The 20,695-nt window shown below is 37.9% G+C and overlaps 1 protein-coding gene across 2 annotated transcripts in view; it reads left to right on the forward strand.

Moving 5' to 3' along the window:
* DNAJC1 (DnaJ heat shock protein family (Hsp40) member C1) overlaps window positions 1–20,695 on the forward strand; it is a 113,736-nt gene that overhangs the window by 45,259 nt on the left and 47,782 nt on the right. For both annotated transcript variants that reach the window (XM_034402170.3, XM_034402171.2), the window contains 2 exons: window positions 1,629–1,719; window positions 10,792–10,958. In XM_034402170.3, coding sequence (XP_034258061.2) covers window positions 1,629–1,719; window positions 10,792–10,958 — 258 coding nt within the window. The remainder of the gene's footprint in view (window positions 1–1,628; window positions 1,720–10,791; window positions 10,959–20,695) is intronic.

A 20,695-nucleotide genomic window follows, 5' to 3' on the forward strand; every position in this document is an offset into this window, starting at 1 on the left:
ACCTCATTGTAGAAACTGATTTCTGATCATGTTTTGGTAATTTGATAACATGAATTAAGGCTCCAGATCCAAATATTCAAATATCCAAATATCGGGCAATTCAGAAAAGTAGTGCTATATAAAAGACAGTGCTAATACATCTAAATAGCTGAATTTGTCTTATTTGGGAAATATAAACAGCAAACATTAAGCTTGTTATCTCAAATGTTTAACATACAATGTTATTCTTCTTGGATTGTACTTAATTTATATACTGTGGTTCTGTTTGTAGCTAGAAATATATGGTTTGTGAAGAGATGATTTGTATCAAGTATCTCCATATGATTCAAACGTTCTGTTGTAACCATGATAGGAAATTCCATTTTATAACCTGTTGCAGGAAAGCCTCAGTCTGCAAGGATAGAATTACCTCTTTCTTACTGCTTATTGATTTTAAATGGATGTATTAACCTTTGTAATTTGTGTACAAGCTTGTATTTGCTGTTGGATTTACCCTCCCAAATGCCCTAGGCACGTGATAGCGAACCTATGGCACAGGTGGCACACATTGCCCTCTCAAGTTCAGTTCTGCCGTGCATGCACGCGCGCTTCCCACCAGCCAGTTGGTCGTCGGGTCTGCCACGCATGCGCAGGAGGCAGGGGAGTGGGGGTGCTGTGTGCACATGTGGGTGGGTGCGTGCGGGGCCCCATGGGTGCACGGGGGGCAGTGGGGGCATGCATGGGTGGGGGCACATGGCCGTGCATGCATGCACGGGAACGGGACACATGCGCAAGAAACGTGCATGCACAGGGGGCGGGGCACATGTGCGGGGCCTGCACGTGCATTGCATTTTGAAGGCTCAGGTGTGCGTGCATGCTTTGGTCACTAGGTCTGGAAAAGGTTAGCCATCACTGCCCTAGGCTATCTTCCTTCACTGCAGCTGAAACTAAAAGCTGGATATATGCATTGGTGTGTGTGTTGGGGGGTGTGTGTGAATAATTTTTTCTTTTTTTCCTATTCTTTGTCTAATAAGGAAACCTTAATATAATTTTCTACTCACGGTAAAGAAATATAAAACTGGCCATTAGAGTGCTAAGTGGCTGAGGCATTTGGGCTGCTGTGATATATTAGCAGTAAAACAAGCACTATGAAAATCTTCATCATTCTAAACAGAAAGGTTTCTTCTACGTTTCTTCTAGTCAGATATTCATCCTAAATGCATCAGATATATCAGTTTGATATATAGTTTTTGCTGAATTTACTTACACAGTTGCAAGTGTGAGTGGCTTGACTGATCTGTGCTTTTAATTTCCAGCCAACCAAAGAACTTTGCTGGGATGATTTGTTGAAATGATAATTGATAGGATATCTTGCATACTGTAAAAACTAGTGGGCAATGTTGCATTTCAAATCTACAATTGAACCATTTCATCCAATATCTTTTCAATAATTAGGACCACAGTAGCTTGTTGCTAAAATACATCTTTAGAATTTGTTTTCATTATGCTGCATTGTTATTAAGAAATCTCACTCTTTAATTTTTTTAAAGAAAATAATTGCCAGGCTTGAAATAAAGTGTAAAACTTTAACATTATGCCTTTCAGAGTTGGTCTCTCTGAAATGCTAATGTCATTGCTTTTTCTTAAAGGAGGCCAGGCAACTCTACGTAGAATATAAAGAAACAAAAATAAAAGAGAAAGAAGAGGCTTCGGCAAGAGCTGAACTGGAAACACTTCAGAGTGAGTTTTTTTTAGTGCAGTTTTATTGCATTTATTCTTTCTAAAATGGTATGTGTGGGAGGCAGGGGGGTGGGTGGGTTTTCCACCTATCTCAGCATGTCCCATTTTCTACACAGATGGAGTCTAACTGAAATCTAATTCTATAGATGGAGTCAGATTCCATCTGTGCAGAAAATGGGTTTACTAAGGATCAGATTAACTGCAATATGAAATTCCCAAAATTACTTCTGAATTCCTGTTGTCTTATTGCATTCAAATCAATTAATCAGGTAAGAAATAAGGTTGGATAAAACAGCACAAATATATTAACAATTCCAAAAGATATGACTTTATATAATGTCCTGAAGAAATAGTAATCACTTAGTTTTGTGCTTTCCTGGGAAAAAAATTCTGATAAACTTCGTAATAGTTCCAAATTGATTTGACTACTAAGCACTATAAAATGTGCTCAAAATGATACGAACTTACCGAAAATGTTGCTATGCGTAACTTACTCACAAAAGATGTGGTTCTTTGATAATTTGAAGTAGAACCTTTGAGATTTTTCTGTTTCACCTTTATTTAATTGCAATATCTAAACTGCTTGCTATGTATAAAAACTGTGAATATTATTTCTCCTTTTCCTCATTTTATTTATTCTGTAATTGTTCTGCATCATAAAATGCTTAGCAATATTATTTTGCAGGTATTATTGCCTCTTAGTACTATTACAGATTTTCCAGTTTGCCCCATTTCTGTCATATTAAAAAGTAGGCAACATGAGGGTCGTCCCAACAAGAGGGATGCGGTGGCTCAATGGCTAAGACACTGAGCTTCTCAATCAAAAAGTCGGCAGTTCAGCGGTTCGAATACCTAGTGCTGTGTAATGGGGTGAGCTCCCGTTACTTGTCCCAGCTTCTGCCAATCTAGCAGTTCGAAAGCACATAAAAAATGCAAGTAGAAAAATAGGGGCCACCTTTGGTGGGAAGGTAACAGCGTTGTGTGTGCCTTTGGCATTTAGTCATGCCGGCCACTTGACCACGGAGACGTCTTCGGACAGTGCTGGCTCTTTGGCTTTGAAATGGAGATGAAAACTGCCCCCTAGAGTCGGGAGTGAATAGCACATATGTGCGAGGGGAACCTTTACCTTTACCTTTAACATGATGACGTCAGGTATTCCTTAGTGTTCATTGGACTTCATATCCAACTGACTTTTTTTAAAGGTTATAATTTTTTATATGAAGACCAAAGAAGGGGATAGAAGAGGATGAGATGGTTAGATAGTGGCATCAGTGCAATAAACATGAATTTGGCGAAACACTAGGAGGATGGGGGAGGTCCATGGGGTCATGAAGGATTGGACACAATTTAGCAACTGAACAACAACAACAATCTCTTATAAAATACAAATCTGGAAATTTGCAGAACAGAACAGTAGACTATAATATTGCAGATTTTTCAGCCATGCCTTTGAGCACCAGAGTGTTTTTTTTAGAATAGTAGAGAGTATTATCTGAGGCTAATTTATGCTCTGGAAATGGATTTTTTTCTGATTAGCCATTTTAGTAAATAAGCAGTTTCCCACAGCAGCTATTTTGTAAGTATACCTGCCATATGTAAAATTTATATTTACCGACAATAACACACACAAAAAATAGTTTGTCGCAAAAGCGACTGCCTGAGTAGGATCCCGGATTGGGGCTGAAGACAAAAGCGGAAGCAGTATGCTCCATTTCCATATTTGGGTAGACCAGGTTGTCCTGATAAAAAAACACATATACTTGCTACCTTGTTTCTCCAAAAAGACGACACACCTTGAAAAGAAGCCCTATCACGTTTTTGAGTGCATGCAATCAAATTAAGCCCTCCCCAAATTAGCCCTAATTAAGACCCCACCTACCCCGGGGTCCAGGGGGTGGGCGAGGCACACAGGTAAAAAATAAGCTAGGGTGGGGATGGGGGAGTGGAGCTGCCCTATTTACCAGGCCTCGCACACCCCGACACCTGCCTTGCCTTCTCCGACAGCCCCGCCCAGCAAGAGCCTGCTGCTGGCCCACTTCTTCTGCGGCCACTTGCCACTATTTGTATGCATTACCCTGGCTTTCATGTCACCTTCAGATGCCTGCCAGAAGGCATCTGCAAGTTATAATAGAGGCCGGGGCGATGCGTGCGAGTGATGGCAAGTGACTGCAGAAGAAGTGGGCCAGCAGCAGTCTCCTGCTGGGTGGGGCTGTTGGTGCCACCGCCGCGAGGTGAGTCAATAATTAGAATCTCCAAAAAGAAGGCCTAGCAGTTTCTTCGGGGGTCAAAAGAAAATAAGATCTGGCCTTCTTTTTGGAGAAACACAGTATATGTTCTGAAAATGCCAAATGTGCTCATAGTCCCCAAAATTTATCTACTACTCCAGTGAATTTATCTGTTTCCAGACATACACATGCTATGTTAGCAGACTCCACTATGAATTTATTTCATTATGGCTATCTTTTATCTTTATACAACTTCTATCTAACCCCAGCTGGGTTCATATTTATTTATTTTGTTTTATAGAATGGAAAGTAGGGGATCAGGCTATTAATTAATTTCAAGTATTTTTATATTGCTACATTTCTAGATGGATTTACAAATCAAAACAGCAAAATAATGAAAACCATAAACAAAATGTGACTGGTAGCTGACTACTAGTCATATAGGGAACACAGAATAATCATCTCCAAAGAAAAACCATATTTCCATTGCTTTTTGGAAGCTGACTAAACCGGCTACTAGAAGAATCTTTGTATGGGTGTATGCAGTATTCCCAAGAGTCTGGGCAGCAATGGGACTGCAGTGAAATTTTAGGGAGTATTAAATGGGTTAATAATAGCTTTGCCAGAATTAATAAATACATAAATTACTACTAAAGTAGTTGTCTGATTTAATTACATTTTGATTCACCTTTCTGCAAGCAATTCACAATGACTTGGCAGGGGTTATCTCTATTTCTTTATTTTATTTTGTAAGGTTGATTACCATGACAGTGAACTGACCATCCCAAAGTATATCTGTGTAATGCATGCTGCTTCAGGTGGTAGTTCTTGTTGAATTAGGATTATCCAACAGTAAAATGGAAGACAGATTTTGATTTCACTATATGAACAACTGCACATATCACAGTACTTCATAGAAATAAAATGCAGTTTTTTTATCTGGGAAAAAGTTAGGGGTTCTTAAAAGAACATGGGTATGTAAAATGTGAAACCTCATCTATTGAGAATCAAGCTTTCTGTTTTCCATAAAACTTTCTGGTGATCCATGTTTTGATGTGTGGAAGGGCAGTGGTAAGCAACCTGCTGATCTCCAGTTGTTTTTAACTTCTACTTTCCTTGACCTTAGTTGGCATTGATAATGCTAAGGAATTATGGGAGTTGTAGTCAAAGAATCTGGAGGATATCAAATAGTAGAGTGTTCCAGAAAGTCTATTTGGCCTCAAAAATAAAATAGAGTTTAATAGATAGAAAATGAATCATGTTCTTCTTTCTTTCCCTGGTTATGAAGAGATCTAAAATATTTCTCTTAATGTTTTGGAACCTGTAATTTTGAATGAGATGAACCGTATTTAGACTCCAATATAATTTTAAAAACTAGGCAATTTCAAGCCATAATTTTTGAATCATGAACATTTATTATTGCTTTTTTTCTATTTGAATTAAATTCCTAAATTGGGAGACCCCAATGATGGTCACTTACATTTTGCTCATCTCCCGATTAGATTATTGCCACATTCTTTATGTCACCCTGTGCTTGAAGAGCACTCAGAAGCTTTCAGGTGGTCTAAAGTGCAATGAATGGCACATGCAGTTTGGGGTGTACAGATAGTCCTCAATATATGATCACAATTTACCCCAAAATTTCTGTTGCTAAGCAAGATACAGAAGTTGTTAAATTAATTTTGCCCTATTTTACCACCTTTGTTGCCACAGATGTTAAGTGAATCACTGCAGTTATTAAGTTAGTAACACATTGTTAAATGAATCTGGCTTCCCCATTGACTTCGCTTGTTAGAAGATAATAAAAGGTAATCCCAGGACCCTGGGACACTATAACCTTATAAATATGAATCAGTTGCCCAGTGTCTGAACTTTGATCATGTGACCATGTTGCAACAGTCATAGGTGTGAAAAACAGTCATAAGTCAATTTTTCCTGTGCTGTTATAACTTTGAATGGTCATTAAATGAACTGTTGTAAATTGATTACTACCTATGCCATGATACATTCACATAACACTGCTGTTACTAGTGTTGCATTGGCTGCTAGTGGGCTTCCAGGTACAAATTAAGGTAGATGTTGTCACCTTTAGATCCCTACATAGGTTGTGACCAGATTATTGCAGAATTTATTTCCCTGTTGCCCACCTATTAATTCTAGCAAAGTGGATGTGCTCTAGGTCCCTTCTGTTGAGCTTTCTCTGTCATGGTATCTATCTTATTTATTTATGTTTTATTTAGAAAATTTATATTACTGCCTACTCGCACATGGTGAGACGTCTTACATCTGAGGCGGCTTACATGACATAAAAGCACAATATAAAAGAAAATAATAACAATAACAACCCCATATCCTACCTTGGTGAAAGCACACATTCATACCAGCCATTTAATGGGCTCCATCCCACTCTGGATTCCCCAGGTCCCCAAAATCACATCTTCAGAGCTTCCAAAAGAGTTAGATTGGGGGCCAACCTAATTTCTGGACGGGTGATGTTCCAGAGGGAGGGAGCCACCACAGAGAAGACCCTTCTTCTGGGTCCTGCCTGATGTATCTCCTTAGGAGACGGGACCCGTAACATTCCTTGCCTCCCTGCTCTAGTGGGCATGGTCTCTCAGATAACCTGGTCCCAAGTCATGAAGGTCTTTAAAGGTGAAAACCAGCACCTTGAATTGCCCCCGGAAGCAAATAACCAATGCAGTTCCCGCAGAAGAGGTGATACATGTATACACCGAGGTCTGCACAAAACCATGTGGAGTTTTCGGATGTTTTTCAGGGGTAGCCCCAGTGCATTGCAATGATCAAAATGGGAGGTGCCTCGGGCACGAGTGACCGTGAGTAGGGATTGTTGATCCAGGAAAGGGCATAACTGGCTCACAACCCGCAGTTGCACAAAGGTCCTCCTGGCCACGACTACCACCTGCTCTTTGAGCTGGAGTCACGAGTCCAGAAGAACCCCCAGATTACACACACGGTCTATTTGGGGCATGCCATCTCACCTAAGACCAAAGGTGGTAATTCTCCATGGGCCAAAGAACCCCAAACCCAGAGCCACCCCGTCTTCCCAAGGTTCATTTTCAACCTGTTGCTCCCCATCTAGCCCCTAACAGCCTCCAGGTTCTGCAAGAGGGAGATCATGGCATCACTTAACTCACCATGGGCTGAGATATACAGCTGGGTATCATTAGCATATGGATGATATGTCAGACCATAGTGACAGATGATCTCATCCAACAGCTTCATGTGCCTGTTGAATAAGAGCGGAGAGAGTACCGATCCCTGCGGGATCCCACAAAGCAATGGATGAGGGCTGGATCTCTCGCCTCTTATTAACACTGACTGAGAGTGACCACAGAAGAAGGAAGTGAACCAGGATAGCACAGAGCTTCCAACCCCTGAAGCTGCTTCAGAAGGATACTGTGGTCAATTGTATCAAATTGACCACTAAGAGGTCAAGTAGAGCAAGGATGGATGCACCACTCCCATCCCGCTCCCACCATAGATAACGCAACCAGTGCCATTTCTGTCCCACATCCAGGCCTGAATCCTGACTAGTAGGGGTCTAGATAATCCATTTCATCCAGAAACCTCTGGAACCGCCTCAAAACCCCTTCTCAACAACCTTCCCCCAAAAGGGAAGATTGAAGACAGGTCGAAAATTATCCACCTGATAGGATGGAATCCAGCGATGGTGTCTTGAAAAGAGGGCTGATTACAGCCTCTTTAAAGTGCAGGGGACTACCCCTTCCTGTAGGGAAGCATTAATCAATGCCACCCACTTTTTACCTCCCCAGAAGCTTTCACAAGCCAGGAGGGACATGGCTCTAAAACACAGGTGCCTGCAAGCATATTCCCTAGGATCCTGTCCACTTCCTCAGGAGCAACAGAATCAAACTGTTCCCAGATAACAGGGCAAGAACCTGCCTCAGGGACCTCCACTAGATCAGCAACCACGCTGGCATCTAACTGGGAACAAAGTCCAGCAATTTTGCCTTTCAGAAAATTCACAAATTCCTTAGCGCGCCCCCTCAGGTGGGCCTCGGTCTCTTCCTTCCCCAGGAGGAGATGGCTCACTTTAAAGAGATTTGTTGGTCAGTTATCTGCAGATGCAATTAGTGCAGAGAAGTATTTACATTTCACTGCATGAATTGCCCTTAAGCTCTTATTCATGTTCGATCCAGTTCATTCCTTGTCTTCTGTCAGCAGTGCTCTAGACATCTCTTTGTTAGGGTTTGCAGCAATCCAACCAGCACACAAGTAAATAATTCAGCAGGATTGATTTATATAAGAAACTTTTTTATATACAATACCATACAGCAGAAGCCAGAACCAGAACTCAGAACCCAGAAGTACAGAATCAATAATCACAGAAGCACTCATATATATATATATATATATATATATATATACAGATCGAACCTAAGCCATGCCTAGGCTCCGAGCCATCTAGGTCACCAAACAGTCCCCATTGGCTGACCTGTTACCATGTCTATTCCAGTTTGTGAAACCTTATATACTGACACTCTTCATCTGTTTCACCCCCCTCCGTTCTTCTGTCTACCACAGAAGACAGAGAGGTCTATGAGTGAGGAGAGGTCACAGGGGCATAATCCTATCCAGAGTCTCAGTCACCTTTCTATTCCAAATAGTGACTAAGAGTTCGGCTGAGAAACTAATTGCCATCAAACTGTGTTTTGACTATGACAGGGGGACCAAATTCCACCAATTCTGTGTCACATAGGCACTGCCCTGACAAGAACACCAAATCGGGTATGTGACCACTATTCCTAGTCAGGCCCTGGATAATCTGGGACAGGCCCATGGAAGTCCTGGTTTCCATGAAATCCCGGGCTGCATCTGACCCCACCACCAGAGATGGCAGATTGAAGTTCCCCAGAACTATAAGCCTGGGGAACTCAATTGCCAAACCTGCGGTGAGGTCCAGGAGCTCGGGTAGGAAAGCTGCCACACAGCAGGGAAGGTGGTGTAGCAGCAGCAATCCCACCTGATCCCTTGAGCCCAATCTAAATAAAAGGGTTTTATAGCCAAGCAGTTGTGGAGCTGTGCCCCAGAGACTGCCAGAGAATCCCTAATAACAACAGCCACAACCCTCCCCGGTCCTGAGCTCTAGGCTGATGCCATGCTCAATAACCCATTGGGAATGTTTCTAAGATGGGAACACCTTCCTCTGGGCCCAGCCAGGTCTCAGTTATACAAGCTAGATCAGCTTTCTCTTCAAAAATCAAATCAGGCTGATCTGACAATTAAAAGCAGCCTAAGACCAGGACCACCATAGATCTGCTGACCAGGTAAATGAGATGGAGTACAAGGGGGCAGAAAATGAAACTGGTTCTAAACACCGAGGTTGCATTGCCCATGAGTGCCCCCCTTGCATCGTGTATTTTCTGTTATCCGACCCTACTGAAATAGACCGCCCTCCTCTGCCTTCCCTGCCAACCATTCCATCCCCCATCTCTCACACTCTTCCTTGGTATAAAAGGGGAACCTCCTCCAATTGACAAATGGGCAAAGAGAGCCCAACAGGCACTATAGCACTTGCTCTCTGTGCCCTCAAGCCCATACCACCCCTTCCTCACTTCCGCAGAGAGGTCACATCCAGCACCCCATTATTCCCTAACACGCTCACAATACATTGACTTAATGCACAAACAGCACCCTGCCCAGTTACTCTCACCCACCAAGCAGGGAGCCACTCACCCCATCTCTCACCAGGGGAGTGGAATCAACACACTCACTGACTCTCACCCAACTTATACCTATCTTTGGCCTCTGCCCAAAATATAAATAATTCCAACCATCTTTGCTTTTAAAAAGGCTTCGAAGACCTGACTCTTCTGCCAGCCATTGGAACCAGGATATTGATGGAGATTAACTATAAACTAGTTAAATGAATTATTTTTCCATTAAATAATTTTTAAAATCATTATTGTTTAAATTTTATTTAAGCATAATACAGTATCCAATTAATGTTGGATTGCTAAGGAGGAATGAAGAAAGGAGTGATCAAAACTTAGGTTTGAGCACATAATATGAAATCGTAGTTGAACGTTCTTAGTATGTTCTTGAGAAGTTATATGGAAGATATCTTTACCAACCAAAATCCCAGTCTTAATTCATGTTCATGATGGGCCTTATTCATTACTTGAACAGAAATATATTTCAATTAGAAATCTAAGTGTGCATCTTTCTAGAAACTTGAAAGAGCTTATGACTTTAATTTTTTTTTAAATTGTTTCAATTATTTTGTATTATACTTTATACTGTTCTAGTACACATTAAGAACTGGGTTTGCAAGGAACAATACTATAGAAGGAATATTTTAAGTACATAAAGTGGAAAACATTTGCCATTTTTAGTACTTTTCTTGCATTGTATTTTATAAGATAAATATGAATTATAATTATAATTTGAAAAATGCTTTAGTCTTAGCCCCATATTTCAGATTGTGCATGATTTAAATCTTGTAGGCTGAAATAGTTAGCTTCTGATTTTTTCTGATGTTCACCATATGGACAACTTATATTTCAACAATTAGATGCAACATGAATATTGTGTTTGTAATATGTGGCCATCCAGAATAATTTTTATTTTCACTGTAATCTCTTAACACACATGAAGCTTATGGGGGTTATCATTCCTTTTACTAGTGTACTAGTTTCTAGATTGAAACAAATGGAGTGTATTCAGAGTGTATTTTTGAAAATTCAGAGTGTAAATTTGCTAATCTCAAATAGCTCTTTTTTCTTAGACATATTTGAGGGTAGCAGATATTGTAAGCATGCTTTTCCCAAAATTTGTCATTTAAATTCCTTCTTATTTTTCACAGAGGAAAAAAAACCTAAAGTCAAGAAACCAAAATCTGAATTTCCTGTGTATACTGTGGCTGAAACAAATGCATATATACCATCATATGATCATGGGACTTCTATTGAAGAAATTGAGGACCAGATGGATGATTGGTTGGAAGACAGGAACAAATCACTTAAAAAAAAGGCAAGTATATATTTGTTTTAAAAGGATAAAAAAGAATGAAGACCTGGCAAGGAATTATACATTGATGTATTTACCAGTATATTCTAATACTTGTAGGTTGTATTTGAGTAAGCAGTCAAAATAATGGCTTTCAAATCTGACAGAGGCAAAGTGTCTCTCATATAGCAGGTCAGGGCTGAATTATTTAAGATACATTTAATATTTATAATTATATGTCTGATCCCACTATTTTTTGTAGAATAAATTCATTATTAGAACAGCTGTGCTAATTCTGCACTTTGTTTTGGTCATCTTCCTTGTTGTCTTATGCAGATGAGAAGTAACATTATGCAGATGAGAAGTTTGAATTACCTGAAAAGAGTTAGGGTTCAGTCTTTTAAATCCTGGATTTATTGTACATAAATTCTAATTTCCTTGTATTTATTTTTCTAATTATCTTGATATATCAGAAAAAGACTGAGTAAAGATATACTTCAAGACAATGCAAAAGTTAAAGCTGTTTCTATTGTACTTTGCTACCATATATGTTATATTGTAAGTTGCTACCAAATACATACTATTTTATATCTGGCATGTTAATCCTGCCCCTGTAAAAATTCATGGGTCCAAGCTGAAGTGTTAAGAAGTGGAAATGTGTAGAGTGAATCATTTGTTTGTCATTAGAAAAATGAACATTTCTAAAAGATGAAAGACAAGTGAATTCTAGGTGTCTAAATCTACCGTATATAAGCACAATAAGACAACCGTGATGGGGAGCAGTTAATTTACCACACATTGAGGAAATGAATCTGAGTATTATCTTGGATTTCCAGAGCACATTACCAGTTACCAATGCATGAAAAAACTTCACACTTTTCAAAATTTAAAAACTATTAATGAGTCATACTTCTTTCTGAGGATTATGATATGTCATCTGGGTCTTCTTGATGACTATTGGTATACTTGGAGAGTTTCATAATCTTTTAAAAGATTATGTATTGTTTTTTCTCACATGGAAAATTTCATGGCTGTAATTCTTAGCCAAATATATAAAAAGAAGTCGTTTGAACCATCTTTTTAAATAAAATAAAATTACTGTTAAATGTGTAACTGGTGAGAAAAAAATCTAAATGGGCAAAATCTTTGCACTGTAAGTTTATGTAAACCCTTTGAATTATTTTAGCTAATTAAAAGATATTTCTGTCATTGTATTCAGTCTCTTTTGGTTGATTGAACGCAGTGCAACAATCTGACCAATACATTTGTTTCAAAATACTACAAAATGATGACCAAAGCATAATATAAGACCTCAACACAGCAGTTGTTCTTTTGTGGAAATAGCTAGGCAACCACATTTGAATCCAGTAATGACGTAACCACCTTTAGTGTTTCTTAGTACATCAATAATACCTCAATAATTAGTTTAAGACTAAGTGAAATGGTGAGTAACATAAAGACAACAGAAAATCTAAGTGGCCTGAATCCTATGCTGTAAAAATGATATGCTGATTTTTTTTTTAAAAAAAGGTATTAAAATAAAGCATCATGTTTAAAGAAGCATTAAGATATTTAAACTTTGAAGCTACATTTCAGATTCTTGGCATGTGTATGTAAGCTTCCGTCTTTTAAAGAGATAGATGATAGGTAGGTAGGTAGGAAGGTAGGTAGGTAGGTAGGTAGGTAGGTAGGTAGGTAGATAGATAGATAGATAGATAGATAGATAGATAGATAGATAGATAGATAGAATAACTTTGTCACTTTGAATGTACACTAATCGGCATACATTAAATGAAATTTCATTGCATGTAGCTGTTAAAGCTATATGCAACAAAATATACCACCTCCAATATACATTACATAAACATGACAAAGTAAATAAATAAATGCAAAATTATGTGTTTACCCACATATTTTATATGACACAGAGAAACAACACAGTTTAGTTTGGATGTATACAGACGGATGGTATAGGGAACAAAGATGTTACAGAATCTGGTAGTCCTGCTAGAAATACTTTGAAACCTCCTCCCTGCTCCCCAGAGAGGAGCAACAGAAACAGATGTGAAGTGGGTGTGTGGGGTCTCTGACAATGCTTTGAGCTCTAAGCACAACAGAAAGCAAGCTTCCTATAACCTTCTCGCTGTCCTTAACCACTCTCTGTGGTAAGATGTCTCCTTAATGTGACTTCAGAAGCTACTTTTAAAATTCTCTGATCTGTTAGATCAGAAAAGCTGGTGTTAGTGTGCACTCTTCCATCTCAACCAGAATTGATCTGTTTATGAACAAATATTATTTTAGGCTGGAGCAAAATGAATCCACATACAATTATAATGCATACGTATTTTCATGAAATAAGAGCAGTTTTGAATCTTTTAACTTTGTGGTCCATGAACCCCTGGGGCGCGCGATGTCATCACTGGAGATTTGCAAAAGCTTGAAGCAATGTTATGATTTAAATCTTGAGTTGTCTTGGAGTCCACGGCCATGGTCCGTAACCACAAAAGGTATTTAAAAGAGATCTTTGGTGAAGAAAAGGTTGAGAATCACTGCTCTAAAGTATCTGTGACAGATAGTCATTCAGACTTTGTTTGAAGACCTATTACATCACATCATGTATGACAATCTGTTTCACTGGCTGATCAGCCTATGCAGCCAGGAAGTACTCTGGGATCTAGCCTGAAACTCCTTTTTTTTAGTGGGGCAAAGGCGAATGAGTTCATTTCTTCTATGAGATACTTCTTCAGTTATTTGAAGATTGCTACCATATCTTCCCTTAATCATTTTTCCTGAAGGCTAAACACACACACACACACACATCTATCCATTCATCCATGAACTGTTCCTTATAGGACTTGGTTTCCAGACCAATCACTATCTTGAGAGCCCTCATCTGAAGTCACGTCAGTTTATCCTTAACCTCTTTTGAACTGTCCTGCCATATCTGGGCATAGTACTGTGAATATTATTGACTAGAGCAGACTAAATTAATTACATCTGTAAATCACACTCCTCTCTATCTGAAGATAGGGCTGCCATTTTAGCAGCTGCATCACATTGCTGGCTCATGTTTAATGTGAAGGTGACAAGGATACTAACATCCTTTCCCCATGTATTACTGCCAAGCCAGGTTATCCGGTGCTAGACTTGTGACTTTCATTTTTCCTATCCAAATGCAGAATTCCAAATTTCTCCCTACTAAATGCCATCCCAATTATTTCAGCCACTGGCCATGTCTGCCCAGATCTTTTTGAAACTTTGGTCATTCATTAAAAACTCTGTTCATCAAACCTGACAATGTTAAATAGACAGACTTCAACTCCTACTGGGAGTTGGCTGGCTGGGGGCGTCTCGGATTTAGAAGTCCAAATTTAAGAAATATTGATTTAAAATGTTGCCATGGCCCTCAGTTTTGTATCACCTGCAGATCTGAGAAGTGCCTCTTCAACTCTCCCATCCAAGCAGTGGTGAAATCCAATTTTTTTTACTACCGGTTCTGTGGGCTTGGCTTGGTGGGTGTGGCAGGGGAAGGATACTGCAAAATCTCCATTCCCACCCCACTCCAGGGGAAGGATAGTGCAAAATCCCCATTCCCTCCCCACTCCTGGGGGAAGGTTATTGCAAAATCTTCATTCTCACCCCACTCTGGGGCCAGCCAGAGGTGGTATTTGCCAGTTTTCTGAACTACTCAAAATTTCCGCTAGCGGTTCTACAAACTGCTCAAAATTTCCGTTACCGGTTCTCCAGAACCTGTCAGAACTTGCTGGAATTCACTCCTGCATCTAAATCATTCTCAAAGATTACTGAGAGATTACTGAGATCCATTAATTCTTATGTTATTGCTTTCAGTGCCTGTTATATGTTTGGTCTGGAGATTTGAATTTAAATCCACAGTATCTCATCCTGTGTTTTGGAATGACTCTAAAAAGTTTTGCTCAGGCTTCTACATGACAGCCTTTCATACACTTAAAAATAGTTCTCATATCTCCCTATGATATTCTCCATTCTTCTTAATCTTTTTTCCATGCTCCATTAATTTCTTTTTAAAATGTGGTGCCCAGAACTGAATACAATATTCTAAGTATGGTCTGATCAATGCAGAATAGAGAGGAACAGTGACTTTGCTTCCTTTAACCAGCTTCCTATTCTGACAGTTTTTTATACTTAAAAGTAGCCTAACCCAACTTAAAAATAAGTAAGCTGTAAGAAATTTAGTTTCAATCAGTAAGGTTAGCAATTAAATATTTTAGAAAATTGAGAAAAAAATCCAACATGTTCTAGATGTGTACCTTTTTGTATATTATAAATGCATACTTTTTTGGACTTATATGAAGATTTCTAAATTTCACCAATGGCCTGGATATAATTGGTGAGTTAAATAATTGCTCAAAATTTAACAAAAGATGCAGGAAATGTAATGGCTGTCAGTTTTGGAAGCCATATTAGGCCGGAAGCTTCAATGCTGCCACCTTCTCATGTGTGGGAAAGTAAGAGGGGGAATTAAGGAGAGGGGTTGTTAGTAGACATAATAGCATTCTTCCTGTCGGTCAAGGTCAGGGCAATCCAGCATCTGGAGAAGGAGTGGTCAGGGGGCTGGATCGAGATGGAACAGACGTTGATTGGAGCATGTGATCGACTGGGGAGTAAGGGGATTTTGGGGCTTTTGACTTACTGAGGGAAAACCCGGGCTTTTCAGATTCGGGTTTTCCCAGATGTGCCAGTTTGCCTATTCTAGTAAAGAGAACTTTGGAAAAATGCTTGCTTCCGCGTCTTTACTTGGAGTTGGGGTTTTTCTGGAACACTGACAATGGCTAGAATCACAAGCTAATTCTAATTAATGAAATCTGGTTTCTTTAATACTACATCAATATAAATTAAATACTATTTATCACTTTTTTATTCCTTTCCTAGAAGCAGTTCAGCTTTTCCCCCATCCCTCCTTTTTTTAAAAAAACTTCCAACAACCCTACAGTATGGTTTAGTCGTCTGAACAAATTTTGACTAGAGATTGCATTCTTACAGTGTGAGCATTCTTAACAATTATAACTATTACATTCCATGGTATCTTTATTTTTTTCCTTGGCCAAATACACTATTTTCTTAGAAAATCAAGTTTCTCTTGAGTTTCTCCACCAACTTGTTTTTATTTTGCTATGGGTGATTGCATAAAAACATAATAACTGGGTATAACCTATCTGGCAGGCACCAGTTTGATGCAGACTATATTACAGTTAATCTAGATACAGGTGATCAGACTGAAATGGGAAGGAGGATTTAGTCTTGGAAACTATGCTACCAATTGTGCTATAATTATTATTGAGACTGGTAATATCTTATAAATATGAAAGAAATAATAAATAAAAGAAAAACATTTGTTGTGTTTGTTTGGTTAATCATTGATGAGCACATAGTTTATTAATAGTATTTCAGTTGATTAATATTGAATTACATGTATGTATATACTGTAAATAAGCAGGACAAACAGTTCTTCTGAAGAGGAAGGGAAACAAATTTCTTGAATGTTTATGAATGATGAAATACATCATAGAAGGGGAGGGGAAGGAAGGAAGGAAGGAAGGAAGGAAGGAAGGAAGGAAGGAAGGAAGGAAGGAAGGAAGGATATTAAAAGTCATAAGTCTTAGCAGAATTAATGTAGTTTGCATTGTACAAGAGATCAAATTTTTTCATGCATAACTTTTAAAGGAGGTTTCTTGAAAACTTACTAACCATCTCTAATGCAAATCAACATGTAAAATAAATAATGAAATGATACAACAGAAAAGAGTATTACCAATATTATAAGTGAAATCAGAAGCTTTTTGCTTTTATAGAACCATACTGTAGTTCAATAAATTTCAGCTAGCAGTGTCTAGGATAAGGACTATCTTTGCCATGGCTCCTGATCTTTGGAACATTTTATTCCCTGAGGTAGTCTCCCTAAGGAGATCAGCTCCCACTCTTCTGACCTTCTGTAGAGTCTGAAGACCTGGCACTGCCGGATGGGTTGGAGCCCCACTGGGGGAACATCACACTGGAGGTAGTTAATGAATTAAAAGGCAATCCCACCAACCCTCCTGCGCATCCTGTCCCCTTCCTCCCTATTTTTTTAACCATAATTTTATCTTTAATTTCCATTTTTATTGTTTTATAAATATTTATCATTTATGATTTTATTGCTTTCAATACTGTCAGTCGCCCAGAGTCCCTTTGAAATTAGAAGGACAGAAATAAATTTAATAATAAAAATAAAATAAAAACTTTCAAATTATGGATGGGTAATTGAGCATGATGCTATTCAGCATTTTAAGGAAATGAAGAGCCATCTAGCTTTCCTCTTGGTTTGCTTTTTTGGTGGGAATGCAATTATTGCCATTTTGTAGTTTTAATATATTTTAATGTGCCTTGTAAAGAAAAAGGAGTGTATGTAATTTGTGGAACATAAACAGTGCAAATTAAATATGTCTAGTAAATAATCTAGTATTGTGTGCATCATGTGCTTTAACTGCATAGTCCTACCAAAGCAAAATGATGTTTAATCAAAAGATAGAAATTAACATTACAGATAAACAAATGCTTTCATTAACCAAAACATTTGTATTTTGAAAACACATCTTTTGCCTTAGTCTCCTCACAACTAATGATTTTGCCAGTGAAATTCTACATGCCTTAGTGCTTTATAAAGAAATTTTATGCAGAGAACTTCTGTTCTTTACTGAATTGATTTCTATACAATTGTCCTAATCAGAAAAGAAATAAGTTAATGTTTTCTTCTAAGTTGCCACCAATTGCATTGGCCTTTCAATTAAAAATTGCATTTTAATTTTTTTTCATAAAAGAGACTTAGGTCTTTATGAATTGTAGTTAATTGTGATACTGTTCTCTTCTTGACAATTTTTTCATCATAAGATGATGATCCTGATGCACAGATCAACTTAATCTTTTTTTCCCCATTTGTATTGCTGAATACAAATATAGACACATTTTTTGGAAGCTGCTTTATTTGAAAATGAAAATTTTAACCTTTCAGGGCACATGCACACAAATGATCTTTTCATTGAAGACAACTATTCCATGAATTGCTTATAATTATTTACTCCAAGTAAATTTGGATCTTAAAGATTTTACTCTCTGTGGTTAAAAGATTGGTTAAAAGATTAGCAGACAAACTTGTAAAGTAGTTTTAATTTTGTATTTATGCTGAAATCCAGATGAAGCATTCATACTTTTCCTGACATTTGCTCACTCATAAATTTTGTATTGTTCACAATCATAAATCATAGCCTCTTTGAAGGCACTATGATTCTTTCTCTACGGTAATACCTTATATAAATTATATGGGAAGAAATAATATTATTGGATTTCTATGCTGCCCATCTCACTGATACAGTGACTCTGGGCAACTTACACTATAATAAAAGTTAGAAAGTGAAAAAAGCAATTTTATAAAAAGTTAAAAATTAGAATTAAAAACCAAGATGATGGGTAGCCTGGAGTAAGGTTGGTCCTCGAATACTCTGATTCCATGCCATACAGGACTTCAAAGGTAGTGACCAACACCTTAAATTGGACCTGGAAGCAAACTGGCAATCTTTGTAACTCACATAACAACAGTATCACATGTGCCATCCATGGGGCCTTCAGAACTGTCCACACCAGTGTATTCTGTACCAGTTGTAGCTGGTACAGAATAGAAATAATAATATGACTAATAATATTGCTGTTGGTGGGGCTACCATATCTAGGTTGCACTAATTCAGATGATCATTAGAGAACATGAAGAAATACTGAAAGTCCAACTTGGATTTTGACATCCAAGGTTGGTTAAGTATATTTTAGCATTTACAATATAGTTAATCACAGGAGACTTCATTTCCATTGTGACTGGAAATTGTTTTAGGATTGCAAAAAGGAGATTTTGGTTCTAAGATTGTTTATTTTAAGGATGGTGCTATTCCATTTTTATATTTTATATTAAATGAAAACAGTGATTCAAGAGCTTCTTCTTTTGTCTCAATATTGCCAATGAAATCTGTCCTTAGTTTTGGAAGAAAGTAAAATGCTCTATATGAGCTCCAACAATATAAAATGTATCATAAAATTAATCTAATGTAAATAGAATTATGAGTATAGTAGATCTAAGTAATGTTATCAATGGATTGAGCATCAATATTTTAAACAGTTGTAATTGGTGAAAATGTGGTTTTATTTTATGCAGTTGAAAACACTTACTGTAAATTAATCTAGTCAATATTGTCAAGTTTGCAGAAACAGGAAAGATCAGAAATAATCATCTTAATTATGGTCCATCTAGAGACCTGGTGATGATACTCAGGAGATAGGAATGTCAGAATTGATATGTTATTAATTGGACTAGCTAATAATAACCTCAAAGTAAAATGTGATGGTAATGTCTGTTTTAATAGATGAAAAAAAAGCAGAATATTCTTCACAGAATCTGTTCATATCAATCATGTTTGTTGTACCAAGCTACATCAAAGATGACTGAATGGGGAATTTTTATTCAGCAGTGTTCTCTTTCTGTCATTTGATGGTTGAGGTGTTCGGGGGATCTGTTGAGGGGGTGGTGGTGACTGGGAAATGGTTTGAGTGACAGAGAAAGCAATACTCCTTCCTCTGACTAGAGCTGGATGCATTTTGTTATGTTGTAGTAATCTCTCTTCTTTTTCTTGTCATGATTCATAGGCTTCATCTCTTTTTCCTTCTATTTTTAAGAAAAGACAGTTTGACTTGTTCTGCATACAAGGCTTGTTAGATTAACAGCTCTATTCTAGTCCTAGTATTTTTATAAAAATGATTGTTAAATTGTAGAAATATAATGCAAAAGTTATCATGTTGTAGATCACTATGTAACAGTTGAGCTTTGTTGTTAAAATTGTTGATTTAGAAGTTAACAAAATAAAGTTGTTGATTAATATGATCAAATACATTAAAGACCTGTGTCATTTCTTTAAATATGCTTTCAGAGAGTGAGACGGTATATAGGGCAAGACAATAAATTATTCTGGAAAGCCACATTCTTAGATAAGCTAAATTAGTAAACCAATTTATTTGGTTAAAGTTGTGGTAATCCCAATTTTCCGTCTGTTGTTGTCTACCTACCTAAAGGTAGGTCCGACTTTTTAAGGAGTCATTATATTTAACATGGGTGCAGCTGAATTTAGAGTTAAGATGTACCAGTATATAAAATGGTTTTGGTACTGAAAACTGGATTTAGATTTTAGGTCAAATAATCATACATCACATTTTACCCATGGATATTCCTAGTATTGCCCAAAAAATCCTTAAAAAAAAGGAGAACATGAGTAAATTAGAATAAATTAAAACAACAGCAGTGGAGGGAAAAAATTAATCCAATGATGGTGAATGATGGCATGCCACCAACAGAACTATTCTCAAAATCATGCCTGTTATCATGTGATTATTGCAGGCTAGAGGCCATGTAGAAGTGGGGTGATCTCTTATGGCTTCAGGAGCCTCTGAAAATTGCACAAGTACAGGGTTTGCTTCCAGAAAGTTTGGTGGCTGCAGAGGCTGTGGAAGAACATTTTGAAATGTTCATTTGAAAATGAAGGCCTTATGTGACGTGGAGTAGGCCACAGAAAGAGTATCATGGCAGATCCTTGAAAGCACTGGGCTCTGCAGGCAACAGTGCTGGTCCCCAAGCTTCTTGGATAATGGTGCAAAGTGTTCTTATAGACTGGCAGTGATAGCACTAGAGCTGAAATCAAGGTCTGGGCCTC

This window comes from Pantherophis guttatus, chromosome 4 (assembly GCF_059756535.1).
Source record: "Pantherophis guttatus breed Tessera chromosome 4, ASM5975653v1, whole genome shotgun sequence".
NCBI classification, from domain to species: domain Eukaryota; kingdom Metazoa; phylum Chordata; class Lepidosauria; order Squamata; family Colubridae; genus Pantherophis; species Pantherophis guttatus.